General features: G+C 41.2%; 1 protein-coding gene across 1 annotated transcript in view; it reads right to left on the bottom strand.

Annotated features, from left to right (window-relative positions):
- Positions 1-725: 725 nt before the first annotated feature.
- Positions 726-21295, bottom strand: part of RARS1 (arginyl-tRNA synthetase 1) — a 38638-nt gene continuing 18068 nt past the window's right edge. The window contains exons 9-15 of the mRNA XM_053567491.1: positions 19563-19667; positions 13243-13421; positions 12631-12740; positions 8113-8218; positions 3459-3631; positions 2361-2608; positions 726-934 (exon numbers count right to left, since the gene is read on the bottom strand). Of these exons, the coding sequence (XP_053423466.1) occupies positions 825-934; positions 2361-2608; positions 3459-3631; positions 8113-8218; positions 12631-12740; positions 13243-13421; positions 19563-19667 (1031 nt within the window). The 3' untranslated portion in view covers positions 726-824. The remainder of the gene's footprint in view (positions 935-2360; positions 2609-3458; positions 3632-8112; positions 8219-12630; positions 12741-13242; positions 13422-19562; positions 19668-21295) is intronic.

Genomic DNA, 21295 nt, shown 5'->3' with positions numbered 1-21295 from the left:
TCATGAAGTAAGCCAATAAAACAAGTAAAGGGCACAAATCTCGACTGTTCTAAGTAAAACATGGCAATATTTTTCTCCTTAGCTTAGATATTCTCCTTGCAGCTAGAATTGACATATGGTCATGGAGCTGCTAAAAATTAACCTGAAGCATCAGGAAAATTTCGAGTCTGTTTTCTTATCTCCTATCTTGAACTCAAGGCTTTTATATTGCCAATGTTTTCTTTTGCTAAAATGCTAAGAACTTAAATTTGACAGTTAGACATGCATAGATTTGAATCTGGATTTTCTTCCTCACCAATCCAGGCCTAAGTTATTTATTTTGTTTGTTAAACAACTAAGGAATAAACGGGACAATAAAGGTGTGTAAAGTTCTTGGGGCCTATGCTAGGGCTCAGTCAATAGAATTCCTCATGTAATTATAATTTAGGAGCTGGGCGCTGTGGCAAATGTGGTCTCAGTTACTCCAGAGGCTGAGGCAAGAGGATTGCTTGAGCCTAGGAGTTTAAGGCAAACCGGGCAGCACAGTGAGAGCCTGTCTACAGAAAAAAAAATTCAATGAAAACACGGCCCCTGCCAAGTCAACAAACTCTGCGACACACAAATCCTGTTACTTCATGGCCTCCATGAAGCCATACTGGTTTAACGCTCAGCAAGCATATTTATGAAAGTTTTTTCTTTTTAGAATTCTAGTCATTAAAGATAAAGAACCACATTTTGCATACATAGTTGACAAATTTTCTTTACTTGTTTTTTATCCACATGATTGTAAAAAAGCAAACAGTGCTAGTGGCTACTTTGGTAAAAACAGTGTTCAAACTGAAGGATTACATCCTTTGGACAGGTTTTATTCCCAGGATATCGAACCCCTTGGCCATGACAGCAGCTACTGCTTCACACAACAGCATACGCCACATGTTCACCTTCAATACTTTTCCTGACAAGAAAAAAGATATTATTAGTTTTTCTTTTTGAAAATCATTTAAAAATCTTACTTCTGCATTTTATTTAGAAGTGATTTACTTAAGATGATTCTAGTTAAAGCCCTACATTTATCTTAAACTATAAAAAGAGACAACCCCCAAAACAAAAAGCATTTCTGTTGAAGTAATCTGTTTCTGATTTTTTTTTTTTGAGACAATCTCACTATGTCATCCTCAGTAGAGTGCCTTGGTGTCATAGCTCACAGCAACCTCTAACTCTTGGGTGTAAGTGATTCTCTTGCCTCAGCTGGGAATACAGGTGCCTACCACAACCCCCAGCTATTTTTTTGTTGCAGCTGTCGTTGTTTAGCAGACCTGGGTTGGGTTCGAACCTGCCACTCTCAGTGCACACTAACCACTGTGCTACGGGTGCTAAGCATGAAGAAATTTGTTTTTAAAAGATAATCATGAGAAGAGATACAAGATTTTGCAATTTTTTTTTTTTTTTTTTGAGACAGTGACTATGTCACCCTCAGTAGAGTGCTATGGTGTCATCGCTCACAGCAACCTGAAACTCTTAGGCTTAAAGAGATTCTCTTGCTTCAGCCTCCCAAGCAGCTGGGACTATGGGTGCCCACCACAACGCCCAGCTATCTTTTTGTTGTTGTTACAGTTGTCATTGTTTAGCTGGCCCAGGCCAGGTTCGAACCCACAACCCTTGGTGCATGTGGCCAGCCCCGTAACCACTGTGCTATGGGCACCAAGCCAAGATTTTCATGTTTAGAACTGGCTATCTTACCTTTATAAAATTCAGAGTTCTTTCCTAGGCTTCAAAGTCTAAAAACTATAATTTTTTTTTCCTAATAAAGTTTCAGTTCTCAAGCATGATCCTCACAAATGCCTACTTGCCCTATAATACATTAATTCAGCCTATTTTATTAATTATGTAATATGAAGGAGAACAGAAAGTCTAATGTAAGAAAAATTATCAGTTATTTTTCAAGAACAGTTTCTATTATCAAGAATACTCAAAAGAGTCATTCTGGGACCCTAAAGACACACTACTTTTGTTGGAAATGTGGTCTTACAACTGTTTTCTTTGGAGTCTTTCAGTTCTACGTGCCTGAAGGTAGAAAAACAGACGAGGTGGGCAAAATTGTATTTCTGCTCTTTAAGCACAAGTGCTTAAATGATTCACTGTGCAATCATTGGGGCAGGAGGGGAAGGAAGGAGTTTCCACAAATAAAACTATAGTGAAAACCATCCCTACACAATTCAAAAGCCCTGATTTTTGTTGTTGTTGTAGTTTAGCCCGGGCTGGGTTCGAACCCGCCACCCTTGGTATATGGGGCCGGCATCCTACCCACTGAGCCACAGGTGCCACCCTCAAAGCCCTAATGGTACCCCACCCCCGATGTGGCCACTAAATGAGGCACTCACCTGTCTGTCGATCTTTCTCCACACAATAGCAGCTATCATAGAACTCTGTGAAAGTAGTTGCCAGCTCATAAATATAATCACAGAGAGTATGGAGAAATAAGTCATCTAAAATCTTTTGCAGAATCTCAGGGAATCGTAAAATGCACCGGCCTAGTTTCCATTCCTTCTCATGGTCCAAGATGATCCTGGTGTCTCGAGCAGCTCTCTGGAGCATCTCCTCGTCAATACTGGCCAGACGTGCAATAGACCTGAAAAATTAGACAGTCTCTGGTGTTCCCTTTTGTTAGGCAAACTCATTCTTCTCCACTCAAAAACAAAGAACTGATGCAAATCAGAAATTATCATCAATTAAAAGTAAGTTCTTATAAAATGAAGAATTTATTATAGGGCACACTATTAGGCTAAATGACTAAGCTGGTCTATAGCATTATTAAAAATTAAAACCATGAATGTCGGGTGGCGCCTGTGGCTCAAAGGAGTAGGGGACCGGCCCTATATATTGGAGGTGGTGGGTTCAGACCTGGCCCCGGCCAAAAACTGCAAAAAAATAAAAATAAAAATAAAACAAAACAAAACAAAACAAAAAAACCAACCATGAGTGCCTAGGAGAGGATCTGTCAGAGCAAACAAGGACAGGCATGGGAATTCCAGTGTAACCTATAATTCTAAAAGAGGAGATATTTCCAAAGATGCTTGTATATAGAAAAATAAATCAGAAAAAAAAATTGGGGGGCAACTCAAGTATGCTTTCATTTAACACAAAATGAAGCCATGTCAGCTGGGTGTGGTGGCTCGTGATTGTAATCCTAGCACTCTGGGAGGCTAAGCTGGGAAGATCGCTTGAACTCAGGAGTTAGCAGACTAGCCCGGGCAAATGCAAGAGCCTGTCTCTACCAATAATAGAAAAATCGGCTGGGCATCGTAGTGGGTACCTCTAGTCCCAGCTACTTGGGAGGCTGAGGCAGGAGGATCACTTGAACCCAGGAGTCTGAGGTTGCTATGAGCTAGGCTGATGCCACAGCACTCTAGCCTGGGCAATAGAGTGAGACTCTGTCTGAAAATCAATAAATAAGTAAAGCGCTATCGACCCACAATTACCTGATTCTTGTGAAGGCATACAACAAGTAAGCAGCTGTGTTTCCTCTGTCATCTAGCATTTTATCAAAAGAGAAGATGTAATCATTCATCCGGTTATGAGAAAGGTCAGCATATTTGATACAGCCATAAGCAACAGATGTCTGAGCAGCCTTCAATTCCTCTGCAGTTAAGACCTTTGGGGGGAAAGACCCAATTAATTCATAGCTCACTGATTGCTCTGGGTCTCATAGGCAGAAGAGAGGGGTAGGAAGCATCTAATAGTGCTCTTTTATCAATAAACTTTACTAAACATTGACACGAAGACAGACATGGGCCAATGTACAAGAATAATGAAGATATAAAACTCATCAGCTATGCACAATGAAGCATACTCCTATGAGAAAATGAATTTGTAAAATGCCAAGTGTCAGCATGAGTACTTTTTCCTGATGTACTCAATAGGTATGAAACACAAAGCACCAATTATTCATATCTACACCATGAACATTCTGAGGTTATAGGAAACGAAGTAATAGAGTAAAATATTAGTAACAATAAAAACTCAAGAGTTGGCTCGGTGCCTTGTAGCTCAGTGCTTAGGGTGCCAGCCACATACACCGTAGCGGATGGGTTTGAACCAAGCCTGGGCCTGCCAAACAACCATGACAACGACAATCAAAAAATAGCCGAGCGTTGTGGTAGGTGCCTGTAGTCCCAGCTGCTTGGGAGGCTGAGGCAAGAGAATCACTTGAGCCCAAGAGTTTGAAAAATTAGAGTCAAATAATTAACTGAAATCAACAGTTTATCAAAGGTGAAACAAAGAACTGATTCTATTGTTCTGCTAACATTTTGTTGTGTGTCCCACAGCATTATTTTTTTTTATGTTTTTTTTTTTGGCCAGGGCTGGGTTTGAACCCACCACCTCCGGCATATGGGACCGGCGCCCTACTCCTTGAGCCATGGCACCGCCCAGTCCCACAGCATTATTAAGACTCCAAGTGAGTGATCAAGAATTTCTGGCTTGGGCGGCGCCTGTGGCTCAGCGGGTAGGGCGCCGGTCCCATATGCCGGAGGTGGTGGGTTCAAACCCAGCCCCGGCCAAATTAAAAAAAAAAAAAAAAAAGAATTTCTGGCTGGCGGTGATAAAGCAGCTTGTAGCAGAATAACCTCAGGAGTTCAAGACCAGCCTGAACAAGAGCGAGATCTCCATCTCTAAAAATAGCTGGGTATGGAGTGGGTGTCTGTAGTCCCAGCTACTAGGGAGGCTGAGGCAAGAGAATTACTTAAGCCCCCGAGTTTGAGGTTGCTGTGAGCTTTGACGCCAAAGCACTCTACCAAGGGTGACAAAGTGAGACTGTCTCCAAAAGAAAGAAAGAATAACCCTTTCCACCAAAATCAACTACTTAAAATCTGGATAAAGGTTGGGCATGGTGGCTCATGCCTATAATCCTAGCACTTTGGGGAAGCTGCAGTGAGAGAATTGCTTGAGTACAGGAGTTTGAGATCAAGCTCAGCAACACAGTAAGACCCTGTCTCTATAAAAACATAAAAAAATTAGCTGGGTATGGTAACACATACTCATTAGTTTCAGTTACACATGAGGCTGAAGTGAGAAGGGTCACTTGAGTCCAGGAATCAGAGGCTGTGGCAAGCTTTGTTGGCACCACTGCACTCAGTCTGGGCAACAGAGCAAGACCATGTCTCTTCAAAAAAAACTGGGGCATGGCTCGGCACCTATAGCTCAAGTGGCTAGGGTGCCAGCCACATACACCGGAGCAGGCAGGTTCGAATCCAGCCCGGGCCTGCCAAACAACCATAACTACAATCAAAAATAGCCGGGTGCTGTGGCGGTGCCTGTAGTGCCAGGTACTTGGGAGGCTGAGGTAAGAGAATCGCTTAAGCCCAGGAGCTGGAGGTTGCTGTGAGCTGTGATGCCAGAGCACTCTACCCAGCTTGACACTCTGTCTCAAAAAAAAAAAAAAAAGTTGAGACTGGGTGTGGTGGCTCATGCCTGTAATCCTAGCACTCTGGGAGGCCAAGGCAGGTGGACTATTTAAGCTTAGGAGTTTGAGACCATCCTGAGCAAAGTGAGACCCCATCTCTACAAACAGAAAAACTATCCAGGCATTGTGGCAGGAACCTGTAGTCCTGGCTACTTGGGAGCTGAGATAACAGGATCACTTGTGCCCAAGAATCTGAAGTTGTTATGAGCGGCACTCAACCCCGGTGTGACTGAGTGAGACTCTGGCTTTAAAAAGAAAAAAATAGGTGGGTAAAATCTGTAAAGCAACTGTTGAAAGTCACTGCAGAGCATTAACGCGAGCAAAGTCCGAGGGGCTGTAATTCCTGAGAGAAGGAAAGCACAGGGAGCGAGTCCATATTCACTTGGCTTCCCCCGAGGGCGTTTTCCACATCACTCTGGGCAGGGTACGGCGGTACAGACCCCAAGCAGAAAGAAGTGTTCTTACTGGGTCAGCACCACAGAATTCAGAGAATGGGGCTGCCAAACAAGTGAGAACAAAAATCCCAAAAGGAAGGAACTGAGAGGACTGAAAAGCTCATGAGAAAAATGTCTTTGAACTTGTCATATAGCTGGCATGCACAAGGCAAGACTCCCAAAAAACCTATCAGAAAAGAGTAAGGAGGTGATTAGAACGCTGAGTGGCGATGTCAGCAGCTGTGTGGTGCTGGGCAGGCCCCGCGGCAGCAGGGTGAAAGGTACGGTTAGGAGACCAGAAGAGCCTTAGGAGTTCAGCAGTTAGGACCCTACCCTAGGAGTAAATGTAACAAAATGCAGCATATCCATTCAAGTGAATACAACTCAGCAATAAAAACAAACGAACTGCTCATGTGTGTGGAAAAGAGGACATCCTTTATGATTTCATTTATGTGAAATACCAGAATAAACAAAAGTGATTTATAGTAAAAGTTTCTGAGGTGCTAGAAATTTATCTTAATTGAGTAGTATTATAAGACATATGTATGTAAAAACTCCTCAAGTTACACCATTTTATTGTAGGTAAATTAACTTATAAAATAAAAATACTAGTTGAGGGCTTGGCACTTGTAGCTCAGTGAGTAGTGTGTCAGCCACATACACCAAGCCTGGCGGGTTTGATTCTGGCCCAGGTATGCTAAACAACAATGACAATAAATAAATAAATAAATAAATAAAACTAGCTGGGTATTCTGGTGGATGCCTGTAGTCCCAGCTACTTGGGAGGGTGAGGCAAGAGAATCGCTTAAGTCCAAGAGTTGGAGGCTGCTGTGAGCTGTGACACCACAGCACTCTCCTGAGAGCAACATAGACTCTGTCTCAAAAAAAAAAAAAAAAATACTAGTTGAGACTGGGTGAGGTGGCTCATGTCTGTAATCCTAGCACTTCAGGGGGTAAGGGAGGCTGAGGCAGGAGGACTGCTTAAACTTAAAAATCTAAGACTCTACCTCTACAAAAATATTAAAAAAAAAAGTCAGCGGGAGGCACCTGTGGCTCAAGGAGTAGGGCGCTGGCCCCATATGCCAGAGGTAGCGAGTACAAACCTGGCCCCAGCCAAAAAAAAAAAAAAAAAATTAGCCAGGCATAGTGGCATATGCCAGCAGTCCTCGCTACTCAGATAGCTGAAGCAAGATTATAGCTTGAGCCTAGGAATTCAAGGCTTCAGTGAGCTGTAATTGGGCCACTGGACTCTAGCCTAGGTGACAAACCAGGAACTATCTCTGAAAACAAGGCCCCCAAAACTAGCTGGGGTAATCAAACAAATGAAAGAGCCAACGTAGTTTATGCCATCAAGCATCAAGAAGACTAAAACTGACAGGTGAGTAAACTTCCTACTTTTCACCTGATTGTGCCACACTGTCTAAGCCAGGGTTAAAAAGCAAAACTACTTTGGAAATACCAGCTGGGTAAGACTTGGTCACCATTTACTGACAGTAAAAACAACTACTTTCCATTTCACTTTGCTGGAAAGGAAAGGGAACAGGTAGAGAGGATGCAGCCTTATAAAATATCATTTTTTTGTCCTTTCATGTCTACTCTCATCCTTCTCCTCCTACTCAGTTTCCCCTTCTGTAGTTTTACTCTTCAGTGTATCCTTCCAAAATATCACTTCACTTGCTGGAGAGAAAACGATGTAAGACCCTGGCATCTCGATCCCTGACCTCTCCTCTGCTACTCTCATCTTAAAAATTTTTTTTGTTAGGTTTTCTTCATTTTGATATAATTCCTCCAAATGCCATGCAAAACAAAGTCTATTCCAAGGGTGCATGAATGGCTATCATGCTGCCTGCTCTGATGGCTCAGCAATGGCCTTGGGTAAGCACTGACTACGACAGCTCTTTACAAATGCTCCCAGAGAAGGAGCTCAGCAGATGTAGACACTAATGTTAGCTGAACTAGCAACCCCCTTCAGTCGGCAGTATTCTCCCATCATGGGGGACTGCCACTAAGAAGCAGAGAGATACCATACATTAACAAAGGAAGAGAAAGCCACAGCCTTCTGCAGTAGCCAAGAAAGAAAGAAGTGCTCAGCAATGCATCAAACTTACTGTGCATTAAAATCTAAGCAACATAAGCCTGTCCTGCATGGTGTGAACTTTATAATACTCCTCAGTTCTCTCAATGAAAACAAAAATGGAAAATCACAATGCATAGTACACCAACAAGGCCTTGAATTACCTTGTCTCTTTCTTTTTCCTTCAATTTGTCCATGGATCGTTTTAGGCCTTCTTCCAGAAGGTCTCTGAGGCGTACTGATTCACCTGAACGTGTTTTAAACTTCTTCCTAAAAAATTCCAAAGCCTTAGTCAAACAGATTTTGAAACAGAACTTTTCAACCCTGAAAAGTTTTGAGGGACCTGAGCACAAACTGTGTTTCTGTTGGGTTTCCCCTGGGAACTATTAAGACGGTGCTTGATGCAATGGTAACACTGCCTTATTCTAGTGGGCAAGCAGGCAGTCTGCCAAAAGTAACGAGGTGCTATCAAGTGTCTCTCCTGTCTAGCCCCTCACCTCTAAGGATCCTCCTATGCCTTTGCCTCTTATAGAACTCTCTACATGTCTACTTCATACAATCCCTTAACAGGAAAAGAAAGAAGTTATTTGTTAATTTTGTTCACTTTCCTGGAACACCAAGTTTGGTTTAGTTGTTTTACCCTTTTAGAAAAACTACTAATAGGGCAGGTGGGCACGGTGGCTTTTGCCTGTAATCCAAGAACTCTGGGAGGCCGAGGTAGGTGGATTGCCTGAGCTCAGGAGTTCGAGAACAGCCTGAGCAAAGTGAGACTCTGCTATTCTTTTTTCTACTAAAAATAGAAAAACTAGCCAGGGATTGTGGTCGGCACCTATAGTCCCAACTACTTTGGACGCTGAGGGAATAGGATCACTTGAGCCCTAAAGTTTGAGATTACTGTGAGCTATGATACCAGGCACTCTACCCAGGATGACTGAGTGAAACTGTCTCAAAAAATAGTTATTTAAAAAAAAAAAAAAGTTTGCTTCTAGAACTGTTTGAAAAGTGAGCAAATTCTTTACTGCAATCTTATTTGCATTTCTCTATCTTAATGATTCTTCTTGTTCAGTGGTTACCAATCCTGGATGTTTATCAGCATCAGCTAGAGAGTAAGATGCTTAAGGCCTGGGCAGTGGCTCATACCTATAATCCTAGTACTCTGTCTCAAATAAAAACAAAACAAGGGGGCGGTGCCTGTGGCTCAATGGAGCAGGGAGCCCACCATATGCCGGAGGTGGCTGGTTCAAACCCAGCCCCGGCCAAAAAATGCAAAAACAAAACAAAACAAAAAAATAAGATGCCTGGTCCCACTCAGATTAGAATCACTGTGGATGTGGCAAAACCAGTGCCCTAGGCAGCTGCACTATTGAAAGGCATTTTGAGAAAACTGAATTTTACTAAACAGAGCAGAAGGTTACATGACACCAAGTATATAATTTGTCTTTTTTCTTTTAGGTGAGAAATCCTTCAAACATGACAATGGCAAAAATGAAGCATACTATTCTAACACGAAGCCTACCAAAATACGTAAATGTGATACTTCCTACTGAAGTTTTATTTTCAGAGCTTGCCTTAGAAAGGATCTACTTGCCCTTTATCAGAGAATTAAAATCATTCCATAAATGCTTATGTATTTGCATGGCTTTCTTTATGCCAAAACCTCCTTGAGTGTCCAAACTTCCACATCTCTGATGCATGAAAATCATCATAGTCAGTCAGTATGTTAAAGGAAGCCTTCCCAATGCTTCTATTTTCCATAACTGATCCTTTCAGTTATTTCTTACCTGTGCCTGCCTTGAATTTTTCTTTCTTGTGTTAGTCTCTGACCAGTGGTCACACTAAGAGGGATGCATGCCTAAATACCAATCGAGCTCTTCTCAGCATACCTAGCAGCTGGGATTACAGGGGCCTGCCATAAAGCCCCAATATTATTTTGTTGCAGTTGTCATTTAGCTGGCCTGGGCTGGGTTCGAACCTGCCAGCCTTGGTGTATGTGGCTGGCACCCTACCTGAGCTACAGGAATTGCCCACCAATCGAGCTCTTAAAATACAGATACCTAAAAGCCACTTTAGACCTAATAAGTCAATAACTCTCGCAGTGGGGCTTGGCATGTACATTTACACAGGCTCCATGGGAGACTGGGCTGCTGTATATCATAGGCTGCTCCAGGAAAGAGGCTATGTTCTACTTATCTGTATACACACGTGGAGCATCCAGCCAATGCCACTGATACCAGGCACTCAAAGAAGGGCAGCCAAGGGATAGCAAAGTGATGATGAAATAAAAGGATAATTCAATGTAACCAAAAATTGAAACAAAATGTCACTAAAAACAGATGGCACAATCTGTGAGAATATTAAGTATTTAAAATATGGTTAGCTGCCACTGGTTAACTATCATTTAAATTATTCTCTTCAAAAAAAATTGGACTAAGATGCCATAATTACATGATACTCAGACACTTGAGCACAGGAAAAAAATTGTCAAGAATCCCTTCATCATTACATGACACATGAATTAAATGCCAAGACGTAAATACTAATGAGACATGTAGAAAGTTTGCTAATTTCAACCAACTGTAGGAATATCACCTAAATGTGTGAAAACCAACCATTAAGAAATGAAGATACTGGGCAGCAGCTGTGGCTACAGAGCTCTACAGTGGGTAGAGCGCCAGCCACATACACTGAGGCTGGCAGCCCAGGTCAGCTAAGACAACAATGACAACTGCAAAAACAACAGCATAATAGCCGGGCACTGTGGCAGGCACCTATAGTCCCAGCTATCTGGGAGGCTAATGGAGAAGAATCACTTAAGCCCAAGAATTTGAGGTTGCTGTGAGCTGTGATGCCACAGCACTCTACCCATGGTGACACAGTGAGACTCTGGGGAAAAAAAAAAAAGTAGATACTTACTATGAGCGGCACTAAACTCAACAGCAAGTTTTCAATAACTTTCTTAGGATCATAAACATAATAGTAAGGTCCAGAATCTTTTGATTTCAAAAAAGTATAGCTCCACAGAAAAGTCACAAATTATAATTAGAAAATGTTTCTTTTTTCGAGATAGAGTCTCACTTTGTTGCCCCAGTAGAGTGCTGTGGTGTCACAGCTTACAGCAACCTCAAACTCTTGGGCTCAAGAGATTCCCTTGTCTCAGCCTCCCAAGTAGTTTGGACTACAGACGCTCACCACAATACTGGGCTATTTTTAGAGACAGGGCCTCACTCTTGCTCAGGCTGGTCTTGAACTCATGAGCTCAGGCAATCCACCCATCTCGGCCTCCCAGAGTGCTAGGATTATAGGCATGAGCCACCGCGCTTGGCCTAGAAAATGTTTCTAAGGAGGTCTTTGATCTCTGTACATGTATAATTAGTATCTATAATACCCTGACACACCTAATCTGCCTTTTACATGCTCAGTTAAGGCTTCTGTACATTGGCTGGCCACATTTTGAGCTAATTCACGTGGTTATTCGAAGTAGTACTACCTCTGTGGGATGGTAATATTTAAATGGCAGGTAATCTTAAGAGATTAGTGAATACATTATTAAATGTGAAAGAATTTGTGCTTGTGAATTCTGCATATAAATATTTGATTGTATTCACATTTTTAACATTGAACAGAATGTAGGGAAATAACTGCAAAACATAAAAACTGAAAATACAGATATTCACATGTAGGTCTCAACAAATATTTTTCAAAGGCCAGGTGTGCTGGGAGCATGTCCGTAATCCCAGCACTCTGGGAGGCTGGGGGGTGGGGTGGGTGGATTGCTTGAGCTCAGGAGTTTGAGATTAGCCTCAGCAAGAATGAGATCCCGTCTCTGAAATTAGCCAGACGGTGTGGTGGGCACCTGTAGTCTCAGTTACTGGGGAGGCTGAGGCAAGAGAATTGCTTCAGCCGAGAGTTTGAGGTTGCAATGAGTGTGATGCCACTGTACTCTACCAAGGATCACAAAGTGAAACTCTGTGTCACAAAAAAAAAAATAAATGAATAAATAAATTTGAGGTGAACAGTGCATTTTAGAACTTAATTCAATTCTCAATAAACTTAACATCTTTTGACCAACTGTTCAACTGTGAAGAAAAGAAAAAAAAATCGGGGTGGCGCCTGTGGCTCAGCGGGTAGGGCACCGGTCCCATATGCCGGAGGTGGTGGGTTCAAACCCAGCCCCGGCCAAATTAAAAAAAAAAAAAAAAAAAAATCAAAGACATTTACAAAATGCTTGGACTATACTGTTGACTGTTTTTTCTGAAATCTAAGCAGGTACCTTTATATATTTTATAAAATACGATCTATGAGAGTGGAAACCCCCTTTATAATCTGTTAAATCTACAATCTGGTTTCCATTCAACTTTGCACATACTATCTCCCTAAGAGGCTAACTTCTCTGCAGACGTAAATACAAAACAATGCTCTGGGTTTACTATTACAACATGTGTAAGATTAGGGCGGCACCTGAGGCTCAAAGGAATAAGGTGCGGGCCCCATATACCGGAGGTGGCAGGTTCAAACCCAGCCCTGGCCAAAAACTGCAAAAACTGCAAAAAAAAAAAAAAAAAGTAAAATTAAAGAAAATCTTAGACTTTAATTCTCACATGATAGCAAATGAAATGTAGCCTCTTCCAAGGAAATGGGGAAATCAGGTATATCATTACCATATTCAGATTTTCCAAACTTACTTATCTTCCCCTAGCACCACACCAAATCCAGCATGGGACACTCGAGTTACTTTAGGGTCATACCAACCAATCATCTGAGCAGCAGCAAATACTGTCTGGAAGTGCACAGACTACAAAGCAACAAAAATAGAATGTTACTTGCTAGTTTTCTAATAATAATAAAGACTTCAAAGGCTCTTGGGCTTAGGATTAAAGATTTGTAAAATTCAAACACAAATCTTGAGAGGCAAGTATTACTATAAAAGCTCTTCCATTATTCCCTATATAGAAAGAAATAGTAAGAGCAAGGCTGTTATCACACTTTCTACTATGCTCAAAGGTTTTTAAATAACATCAATTATATTTTAGCTCTCAACAACTTCATCAATAAGAACAGTGGTTGAGGTTCAGAGAAGTATTCTTTTCCAATTATGGAAACATGGAGAAAAGCTTAGGACTGTTCAGGTTTGGCTGGCTCCAAACCCTGTTCTTTCTCCTGTGTTAACATTTATGTTATGAATCTTAGCCTTTGGGGAAAATTTATACAGTTTTCTAGTGCCAAATGCTACCACCCTCACATTGTATTACTTCCAACCAGACAATGTTAGAACATAAACAAATCTACAAACTCACTTGTCCACTGTCCACCACATAGATAATTATATGTGCTTTTTCCTCAAATAGTCTTTGATTAAGAGCAGCCAGGTCAGATGTATCATAGGTATAACCTCCATCTGATTTTACTATAGTTAATGGTACAGAACACCCTGGGACAAACACAATCTTTCTGCCATCATCCACTTGCACAAAACCTAAAAAAAAAAAAAAAAAAAAAAATTATCAATAATGTTAAAAGAATCCTGAAGGAGTATGAATGGTTAGTCATTTAAGAAAATATTTTAGAAAATATTTATGAGTGAGCTAAAGAAATTACATATTATTTTCCTACCATGATCTAATAGAAACCTTGGGAAAATGGCTACTTTTAAGGTTGTCTGGGGACCAATGGGGCTGTAAGGGCACAGATTAGATATCCTGGCAGTTTTCTGGACTCACTCACTCCCAACCTTGTTACAGTACTACCACACTAGAGCACACCTCCAGAACATGCTTTGGTTTCAAGCTAGAGGCATGGCTTTCCTCTTTGAAAAAGATACAATTCTTTTTTTTTTTTAATTGAGATAGAATCTTACTTTGTCACCCTTTAGGTAGAGTGCCAATGCATCATAGTTCATAACAACCTCAAACTCTTGGGTTCAAGCAATTCTCTTGCCTCTGCCTCCCTAGTAGCTGGGACTACAAGTGCCTGCCACAACGCACAGCTATTTTTTTGTTTAGCAGGCCCAGGCCGGGTTTGAACCCAACAGCCCCAGAGCATGTGGCCAGCGCCCTAACCACTTAGCTACGGGTGCCAGCCAAGAATCAATTCTTTTCTTTTTTTTTTTTTTTTGTAGAGACAGAGTCTCACTGTACCACCCTGAGTAGAGTGCCGTGGCGTCACACGGCTCACAGCAACCTCTAACTCCTGGGCTTCCGCGATTCTCTTGCCTCAGCCTCCCTAGTAGCTGGGACTACAGGCGCCCGCCACAACGCCCGGCTATTTTTTTTTTTGTTGTTGCAGTTTGACCGGGGCTGGGTTTGAACCCGCCACCCTCGGCATGTGGGGCCGGCGCCCTACTCGCTGAGCCACAGGCGCCGCCCCAAGAATCAATTCTTATATTGGCTTTTAATAACATGCTGTAAAGAAGTTAATACTGTCCCAGCAAATAAACATGGCAGAACTTAGCATATGGAATAATGAAAGAAAAGGAAAAACAATTATGTTTACACACTCATGATAAAAAAGGCAAAATTCTTGAATACAAGGGACAAAAAAGAACATGATGATAATAACAATGGTTGTGTATCTGAGTGCTACTATGTGCCCAATACTATGTTATGCTAAGTCTTAACTTCAACCTTCATGATAACTCTACGCTGTAAATAATTTTATGCGTTCTTCCAGTTTAGAAAAGTGAACCTTGGTAAGCTAAAGGCAGTATAAAATGGTGGCTAAAAACTGAAGCTCTGAAGCCAGACTGCCTAGGCTTGTATCTCAGACTTATCATTTATTAGCTATGAGACCTTGGGAAGTTATTCATTTCTCTGTGCCTGTTTTCTCATAAAATAAACATTTTCAAAATTTTATTATCTTAAGAACATGATCCCTAGGCCCTAGAGACCATGATTACTAAATATTTCCCATTCAAAGAGATCTCCTTGGAGATCTGACTGATTTCAGATCTGAGGCAGAATTTGTACAAAACGAGCCTGGAATATCATATACCATAAAACAAATTATCAAAGACTATAGAAGTTGAGAAAAACAAAAGAAAAATACAATATAAAATAGAAAATCCAATTTGAGGACAGTACCATTAGCCAAAAATGGGACAATATGAGCATATAAAGAAATAATAAAGGCAACTGATTGAAAAACAAAAAATATAACTCATTCATAATAATGCTCAAACAACTCCTTTGTAATATCTGGAAGAGGCTAAATAATAAACCTATTATTCTGACAACTGATTAAAAAGAAAAAACTGGTTTAGCGCCTATAGCTCAGTGGTTAGGGCACCAGCCATGGGGGCTGGCAGGTTCAAAACGGGCCCAGGCCTGCCAGACAACAATGACAACTACAACAACAGAAAAACAGCCGGAGGGCGTTTTTCTGGAGGGCACCTGTAATCTTGGGAGGCGGAGGCAAGAAAATCACTTAAGCTCAAGAGTTTGAGGTTGCTATAAGCTGTGATGCTACGGTACTCTACTGAGGGCGACATAGCAAGACTGTCTCAAAAAAAAAAAAAAAAAGAAAAGAAAAAAAAAATAGAACTAAAAAAATGCCAACACACGTATCTCACACAGATTCTATCTCAGAAAAACCAAAATAATTATGTGACAAAGATCTGCATAGGAAACCCCAGGTGACAAAGGAGTAGGAATGACAGAACACTACCGTTTTCTAATCTCTAATGAAGCAGTATCATCATCAATAACCGTTATAACCACTAGTTATGGCCAGGAGCAGTGGCCCACATCTGTAATCCTAGCACTCTGAAAGGCCAGAAGATCACTTGAGGTCAGGAGTTTGAGATCACCCTAAGCAAGAGCAAGACTCTGTGTCTACAAAAAATAGAAAAATTAGGCAGGCCTGGTGGTACATGCCTGTAGTCCCAGCTATTTGAGAGGCTGAAGCAGAAGATTGCTTGAGCCCAGGAGTTGGATGTTGCAGTGAGCTATGATGATGCCACTGCACTCCAGCCAAGACCAGAGAGCAAGACTCTTGTCTCAAAACAAAAACAAAACCCATGAGGGAAAAGTCCTATGGAGAAATTAAATTTAAGGAAAAATCAGGTTGATAATACCTGAAACATTAAACAATCTTATCCCAAAAATGCAGCCAACTAGACTGCCTGCATTCTTGTAAATAAAAGAAAACAAAAACAAAACATAAATCAGAATCTAATGAAGCTTTTTTTTTTTTTTTGAGATAGAGCCTCAAGCTGTCACCCTCAGTAGAGTGCCATGGTGTCACAGCTCACAGCAACCTCCAACTCTTGGGCTTAAGTGATTCTCTTGCCTCAGCCTCCAAAGTAGCTGGACTACAGGCGCCTGCCACAACACCCGGCTATTTTTTGGTTGTAGTTGTCATTGTTGTTTGGCAGGCCTGGGGTGGATTTGAACCTGCTAGCTCTTGATGTATGTGGCTGGAGCCTTAGCCATTTGAGTTACAGGTGCCGAGCCTAATGAAGCTTCTTTAGAAAATAGAGATAAAGTCTCCATCTTTCTTTAAGGCTGCATAATATTCCATGGTGTACATGTACCACAATTTATTAATCCATTCAGGGAGCAGTGGGCACTTGGGTTTTTTCCATGACTTAGCAATTATGAATTGGGCTGCAATAAACATTCTGGTACAATTATCTTTGTTATAATGTGATTTTTGGTCTTCTGGGTATATACCTAGTAGAGGAATTGTAGGATCGAATGGCAGGTCTACTTTTAGATCTCTAAGTGTTCTCCAAACATCTTTCCAAAAGGAATGTATTAATTTGCATTCCCACCAGCAGTGTAGAAGTCATCTCTTTTCTCCACATCCATGCCAACATCTCTGGTCTTGGGATTTTGTGATATGGACTAATCTTACTGGAGGTAGATATCTCAAAGTAGTTTTGATTTGCATTTCTCTAACAATTAAGGATGATGAGCATTTTTTCATATGTCTGTAGGCCGTGCACCTTTCTTCTTCAGGGAAGTTTCTCTTCAAGTCCCTTGCCCACCTGAGATGGAATCACTTGTTCTTTTCTTGCTAATACGTTTGAGTTCTCTATGGATTCTGGTTATTAAACCTTTGTTGGAGACATAACCTGCAAATATCTTCTTCCATTCTGAGGGCTGTCTGCTTGCTCTACTTACTGTGTTCTTGGTTATGCAGCAGCTTTTTAGTTTGATCAGGTCCCAGTAATATATTTTTGATGCCGCTTCAATTGCCTGGGGGGGTCCTCCTCATAAAATATTCGCCCAGGCCAATTTCTTCAAGAGTTTTCCCTGCACTTTCTTCTAGTATTTTTATAGTTTCATGTCTTAAGTTTAAATCTTTAATCCAGTGAGAGTCTATCTTAGTTAATGGTGAAAGTTGTGGGTCCAGTTTCAGTCTTCTACAGGTCACCAGCAGGTTCACCCAGCAGTTAAATAGGGAATCTTTTCCCCATTGAATGTTTTTAATTGGCTTGTCAAAGATCAAATAACGGTAAGTAGCTGGGTTCATCTCTTGGTTCTCTATTCTGTTCCATACATCCACCTCTCTGTTTTTGTGCCAGTACCATGCTGTTTTGATCACTATTGACTTATAGTATAGTCTGAGGTCTGGTAGTGTGATTCCTCCTGCTTTGTTTTTATTTCTGAGTAATGTCTTGGCTATTCGAGGTTTTTTCTGATTCCATACAAAACAAAGAATTATTTTTTTTGAGATCTTTAAAGTATGACAGTGGAGCTTTAATAGGGATTGCATTAAAATTGTATATTGCTTTGGGTAGTATAGACATTTTAACGATGTTGATTCTTCCCAGCCATGAGCATGGTATGTTTTTCCATTTGTTAACATTTTCAGCTATTTCTTTTCTTAGAGTTTCATAGTTCTCTTTATAGAGATCTTTCACATCCTTTGTTAAATGCCCAAATATTTCATCTTCTTTGGCACTACTGTGAACGGAATATAGTCCCTGACTGTTTTTTCAGCTTGACTAACATGGATGGAGCTAGAACATATTCTTCTTAGTAAAGTATCTCAAGAATGGAAGAAAAAGTATCCAATGTACTCAGCCCTACTATGAAACTAATTTGACCTAAGAATATGGGGAAGGGGGAGGAGAAGAGTGAAGGAGAAAGGATGGGTGGAGGGAGGGCAATTGGTGGGATTACACCTGTGGTGCATCTTACAAGGATACATGTGAAACTTACTAAATGTAGAATGTAAATGTCTCAACATAATAACTAAGAAAATGCCAGGAAGGCTATGTTAACCAGCATGATGAAAATATGTCAAATGGCATATAAAACCAGTGTATGGTGTCCTATGATTGCATTAATGTACACAGCTATGATTTAATAATAATAAAAATAGAAAACAGAGATAGAGGAATTATGTTAAATAACATTACATGGGAAATTCTACAGGACAGACGGCCCACTTTTTCAATAAGAGAAATAAAAAGGGGGAGGGAGAAACCCATGGACTTAACAGAACTTAAGATGTATATGGGCTCCACATGGTTTCTCACACCTGTAATTCTGGGAAGCTGAGGCAAGAGGACGGATTGAGCTCAGAAGTTCGAGACCAGTCTGAGCAAGAGTGAGACCCTATCTCTACGAAAAAAATAAAATGAGCCAGGCATGGGGGCATGGGCCTGTGGTCCCATCTACTTAAAAGGCTGAGGCAGGAGGATCGGTTAAGCACACAAGTTTGAAGTTGCTGTGAGTTATGATGACACCACTGTAACTACAGCCAGGATGGCAACACAGCAAGACTCTGTCTCAAGAAAAATCAAACAAATATTAAGTGAAGTGCACACTCTGATTTAAAAAATTATGAATTCAGGCTTGGCGCCCGTAGCACAGTGGTTACAGTGCCAGCCACATACACCAAGGGTGACGTGTTCAAACCCCGCCCGGGCCAGCTAAACAACAATGACACCTGCAACAAAAAATAGCTGGGTGCTGTAGCAGGGGCCTGTAGTCCCAGCTACTTGGGAGGCTGAGGCAAGAGAATTGCTTAAACCCAAGAGTTGGAGGTTGCTGTCAGCTGTGACGCCATAGCACTCTACTGAGGGCGATGTAGACTCTGACTCATAAAAAAAAATTATGAATCAGTTTGGGAAATCTAAATTCTAATAGTATTTAGAAATTATTAATCTTCTTGATGTGATAATAGTACAGTTGCCCCTCAGTATATGCAAGGGATGGGTTGTAGGACCCCTGCATATATGAAAATCCATACCTACTAAAATCCTACAGTGGGTCCTACAGAACCTACATGTGTGAAAAGTTGGCCCTCCAACATAACATCCCAAGAATGTTGTATTTGTGATGAGTGTTTGGTTGAAAAAACATCCATGTGTAAGTGGACCAGTGCAATTCAAGCCCTTGTTGTTCAAGGGTCAACTGTACTGTGGTTTCAGGGTAGAAAAAAGGTCCTGTTCTTTCAAAGACACATACCAAAGTAGTTATATATGAAATTCTATGTGAGCAGTATGCATAAGGTACAGATACAGTAAAGTTGGCCAGTATTTATATAACTGTTGACGCTGAGTGATAAGTACATGAAATTGGAGGTTATTATAAATCTCCACTTTTGCCTATTTCTGCAAATTTCCATAATAAAAAATCAAGAAAAAAAGCATTTGAGAGCTTACCTTTACTTTCAAATTCCTCTACAACATCATTCATCCTATCTTGATAGAAGGATTCCCCTCTCTCTATTAAAGAGATGTCCAGTGCATCATAGATTTTATTGAACTCTAGGGGAAAACGCCACCAAATAAAGAAAATGCACAAGAATTTAAAAAGGAAACATGCATCTTACATTAAAAGAAGTTTATTATTTATTCAAAACATTTTGATGAAAATTACATAAAAATGTATGACACAGAACATTATATTCATATGTCTTTTTTTTTTTTTTTTGAGACAGAATCTCACTTTCTTGCCCCTAGGCGAGTGCCATGGCATCACAGCTCACAGCAACCTCAAACTTTGGGCTTAAGTGATTCCTCTTGCCTCAGCCTCCCAAGTAGCTCGGACTACAGGCGCCCACCACAGCACCCGGCTATTTTTAAAGATGGAGTCTTACACTTGTTCAGGCTGGTCTTAAACCAGAGAGCTCAGGCAATCTACCCACTTCGGCCTCCCAGAGTGCTAAGATTACAGGCTTGAGCCACCATGCCCAGCCTCCATACTGTCATTTTTTTAAAAGTGAGAAGAATATAGTAGCAAACACATCAAAATATTAACAATGGGTTCTACTATTGATAATTTCGTTTTCATAAGAAGTATTGTTACATGCATTTCCTATTTAGTGATGAAATATTTACTGAATTTTCTTAGTTTTTCCTAATTTGCACAACCTACCTGTCTCTCCAGCCACATATCATCGTTACATAGCATTATAGAACTTTTTACCGCCTAGGCTTGGCACCTGTAGCTCAGCGGCTAGGGCACCGGCCACATACACCAGGCCTGGCAGGTCCCAACCCGGTCTGGGGCTGCCAAACAACGTTACAACAACAACAATAACAATAACAATAAAAAATAGCTGAGTGCTGTGGCAGCCACCTGGAGTCCCAGCTACTTTGGAGGCTGAGGCAAGAGAATCACTTAAGTCCAAGAGTTTGAGGTTGCCGTGAGCTGTAATACCATGGCACTCTACCAAGGGTGACATAGTAAGACTCTGTCTCAAAAAAAAAAAAAAAAATTTTACAACCCAGCACAGTAAACCAGTCTTTCTCAAAGATCTACTGGCTATTCGTATCCATTTACTGTATAAAGTAACCTTAAAAACTATTTTGTCAGGTTTGAGAACTTGGAAGTTGTCATAAAACTGTAAGTGATATGGGCGGCGCCTGTGGCTCAGTGAGCAGGGCGCTGGCCCCATATACTGAGGGTGGCGGGTTCAAACCCAGCCCCGGCCAAAGTGCAACAAAAAAAATAGCTGGGCGTTGTGGCGGGCGCCTGTAGTCCCAGCTGCTTGGGAGGCTGAGGCAAGAGAATCGCGTAAGCCCAAGAGTTAGAGGTTGCTGTGAGCCGTGTGACGCCACGGCACTCTACCAGAGGGTGGTACAGTGAGACTCTGTCTCTACAAAAAAAAAAAAAAAAAGAAAAAAAAAACTGTAAGTGATATTTGGAGAACTAGGGAGCTTGGCATGGCACTCTATTAAAAACATTCTATTACTTTGGAGAAGTAGGGAACTTGGCATGGCACTCTATTAAAAACATTCTATTACTGCCCGGCACGGTGGCTCACACCTGTAATCCTAGGACTCTGGAAGGCCAAGGCAGGTGGATTGCTTAAGCTCACTGGTTCAAGACTAGCCTGAGCAAGAGCAAGATCCCATCTTTAAAAATAGCAGGGCATTTAGCCAGGCGCCTG

This window comes from Nycticebus coucang, chromosome 17 (genome assembly GCF_027406575.1).
Source record: "Nycticebus coucang isolate mNycCou1 chromosome 17, mNycCou1.pri, whole genome shotgun sequence".
NCBI lineage: Eukaryota > Metazoa > Chordata > Mammalia > Primates > Lorisidae > Nycticebus > Nycticebus coucang.
Note: the sequence above shows the minus strand (reverse complement) of the source record. Positions and strands in the feature narration are given on the sequence as shown.